The 3,171-nt window shown below is 63.0% G+C and overlaps 1 protein-coding gene across 1 annotated transcript; it reads right to left on the minus strand.

Annotated features, from left to right (window-relative positions):
• Positions 1–256: 256 nt before the first annotated feature.
• On the minus strand, positions 257–2,737 carry LOC124656508 (probable LRR receptor-like serine/threonine-protein kinase At4g37250). Its single transcript, XM_047195237.1, has 2 exons — positions 1,030–2,737; positions 257–954 (listed from the first exon to the last, which is right to left on the minus strand). The coding sequence occupies exons 1-2, from the start codon at positions 2,735–2,737 to the stop codon at positions 257–259; spliced, it is 2,406 nt and encodes an 801-aa protein (XP_047051193.1).
• Positions 2,738–3,171: the final 434 nt, after the last annotated feature.

Genomic DNA, 3,171 nt, shown 5'->3' on the forward strand with positions numbered 1-3,171 from the left:
TGAATGATGACAGATGAATGCTTTGTAGGTTGGTGTGAGATATGTATGTTTGTCTTATTTTGTATAGACGTGAACCATCAACATCTGACATGCACAAACACGTACGCGCCCAATTCCTTTCAGAAATCGGACAGGAGAAAAATGGCGGCACAAACAAGAAACTAGTAGAGCAGAGTAATGCACAAGCAGCAGGAAGAGAGAAATCGACGAGCAGAACTCAGAAGAGGAGAAGGAATGATCAAAACATTCGAGGATGTCACTGCGCAGAGGAAGAGGAAGAAGGAGAAGGTATCCTGTCGATCGCCTGGAGCACGTCCTTCATGGCGGGCCTCTTGCTGGGCGCCATGGAGCAGCACGCGAACCCGAGCCTCAGGCAGCTCGCCAGCGTCTCCTCCCTCCCTTCCATCTCCCCCCGCAGCGCCGCGTCGGCCAGCATGAACGCCTGCTGCCCCTGCTCCTCCCCGCCCGTCCACTGGTACAGCTCCACGCTCGACAGCGCGCGCCCGGCCACCAGCTCCAGCAGCACCATGCCGAAGGAGTACACGTCCCACTTGGAGCTCGGTTTCGCCGGGTTCTTGGCCGCCTCCGGCGCCTGGTAGTGCGCCGCCGCGTCGGCGGAAGAGGAGGATGAAGGCCCGGCGAACGGGCTCCCCGACCCTGCTGTTCCGGGTTGCGGTGCTGGCAGCGTCAGGTCCGGGAGGCTCTTGGCCGATCGCTTGCTTCCGAACCGCCCCGCCGGCTTCAGCCTACTGTCCCCCGCGCCACGCACCAGCCGGTGGATGCCCAGGTCGGCGAGCAGCGGCTCCATGTCCGCGTCCAGGAGGATGTTGCTCGGCCGCACGTTGCCGTGCACGCACTTCTTGTCGTGGAGGTACGCCAGGCCTCTCGCCATGCCGCGCACGATGCGCAGCCGCGCGCTCCACCCGAGGTTGATCGGCGACGATCCCGCCTTCCCTGCGCAGCCATCGATCGCGTCAGCAATTGCACCTATGTATGCATCGGCATGAGAAACTTCTTGTGGGTGCTTACTCTTGATGGAGACGTTGGCGAGGCTGCCATTGGCGGCCAGGTCGTGGATGAGGAGCATCTCGTCGGGGCCCCAGTAGAAGCCGCGGAGGCGGAGGATGTTGCCGTGCCGGAGCTTCGCGATGGCGCGCATCTGCGCGTCGAACTCGCTGAACCGCCTCACGCCGGCGTCCTCGCTGCCGATCCTGCGCACCGCCAGCGCGGAGCCGTCGGCCAGCACCGCCTTGTACACGATGCTGTCGCCCGCCGCGCCGAGTATGTATGCCGACGCCTTGAGCAGCGTCTCCAGCTCCAGCTCCGCCTCGCCGTCCACCGTCACCAGCACCGACGACCCCTCCTTCGTCTTCCTCTTGGCCGCCATCGCTTCCTTATCTGCGTTGTAGTTCGCCTCCTTGGCCGCGAAGGTGGCCGACGTGTCCGTGAGCTCATCCTCCGTGTAGTCGCTGTCGTCTCCAGCCTTCTTCCGCAGGCAGCACGAGAGGCTCCGGCCGACGGCGTCCGGCGACTCGTCCGACGGTGGCTCCGGCTTCTTGAACACCGTTGCTCCCATCCTCTGTTTCTCCACCTCCTGCCGCTGCTTTCTCTTCCTCACCTGGTACACGTAGCAGAACACCACGAACAGGATGGCGATGCCGGCCAGGTCGCCCACGGCAATGGCAAGTATCGTGGCCAGCTTCATCCTCCCTTGTCCTCCTCCTGATGACGGCGCTCCAGTACCGTCACCGCCGGGCATTGGGTCTGTCGGATCATTGGGTATCGCAGCAAGGGCTGGTGGCGACTTCGGCGTCGTGACACTCGGGGGATCCACGGCGGAGGTGGAGGCATCGGAGCAGAGGCTGTCGAGCGGCCTCCCGCACAGCTTGTCGTTGCCCGCGAACGCCGTCGCCCTCTGGCCCACGAACGGCGCCACCGCCGGGATCGCGCCGGTGAGGTTGTTTTTGGACAGGTCGATGCTGACGTTGGCCGGCAGGCGCGACGCCATCTCGATGGGTATGGCGCCGGCGATCCGGTTGGATGAGAGATTGATAAACCGCAGCGCAGCCCCGCCGAAGTCCGCCGGCAGCGTGCCGTTGAGCAGGTTGTCGCTGGCGTCGAGCACCTGCAGCGCCGGGAACCCGCCGGTGGGGAGCGCGCCGGAGAAGTAGTTGCTGGCGATGGAGACGGCGGTGAGGTTCGGGAGCAGGGTGAGGTTGCCCGGTATGGGGCCGGAGAGCGCGTTGCCGGCGAGGTTGAGGGCGCGGAGGCTGCGCAGCAGGCCGACCTCCTCCGGCAGCCGCCCCGTGAGGCCGTTGCTGGCGAGCGAGAGGATGCGGAGCTCCGGCGCGCGGAACAGGTCGACGGGGAGGGTGGCGTTGAGCGCGTTGCCGGAGAGGTCGAGGTGGCGGAGGTGCTCGAGCCGGCCCAGCTCCGGCGAGATGGGGCCGACGAGCTGCGCGTTGGGCAGGATGACGCTGACCACCCTCATCTGATCCGCGGCCGTGGCGGTGGCGGGGAAGGCCAGGCAGACGACGCCGTTCCAGGCGCAGGGCGTGGCGTCGGCGTAGCCCCAGCCGGCGAGTGAGCCGAGCGGGTCGGCGAGGAGGGAGGACTTGAAGGAGAGGAGCTGCACCCCGTCCTGGTTAAGCGCCGCGGCGAGCTGGATGCCTAGCAGCAGTGTTAGCAGCAGCGATGGGATACGGAGAAGCAGAGGGCGGCGAGCTGCGGCGGCCATGGATGTAGTAAGGTGGCGGCGGTGGTGGCGTGGTACTGCAATGGCATGTCGTAGCATGGGGATTGGAGGGCATAAGAAGCAGGGTTTTGGCCGGGACGGTGGTTCTGTTTCCTTGGATTGGTTGAGGTGGTGGTTCACCAAAACTATGCTAAAGCTTGGAGATGGAGGAAGAAGATACGAGAGTGAGTGAAGTGGAGTCAGAGCATAGTCAAGACTGAATCAGATCCTCTCTCTCTCTCCCTCTGCCCTGTCAAAAGGGATTGGAGCTGTTAGCTTTATCTTGCCTATTTTAATTTAAAAAAGGTAATATTGCATAATTAGTGTTGAGCAGGTTGATTAGTTTTCTAGCCACCTTGGACTCGTTTATTTTAGCTCCACTGAAACGTGACTAGGTCTTACATGGCTCGGTTGGAGGGAGCTAATATTGAGCCACA

This window comes from Lolium rigidum, chromosome 5 (genome assembly GCF_022539505.1).
Source record: "Lolium rigidum isolate FL_2022 chromosome 5, APGP_CSIRO_Lrig_0.1, whole genome shotgun sequence".
NCBI lineage: Eukaryota > Viridiplantae > Streptophyta > Magnoliopsida > Poales > Poaceae > Lolium > Lolium rigidum.

Coding starts and splice junctions, on each gene's coding strand:
- LOC124656508 (XM_047195237.1), bottom strand. CDS start 2,737: ATGGCCGCCGCAGCTCGCCGCCCTCTGCTTCTCCGTATCCCATCGCTG. Junction 955..1,029: donor CGCCAACGTCTCCATCAAGA/GTAAGCACCCAC, acceptor ATGGCTGCGCAG/GGAAGGCGGGATCGTCGCCG.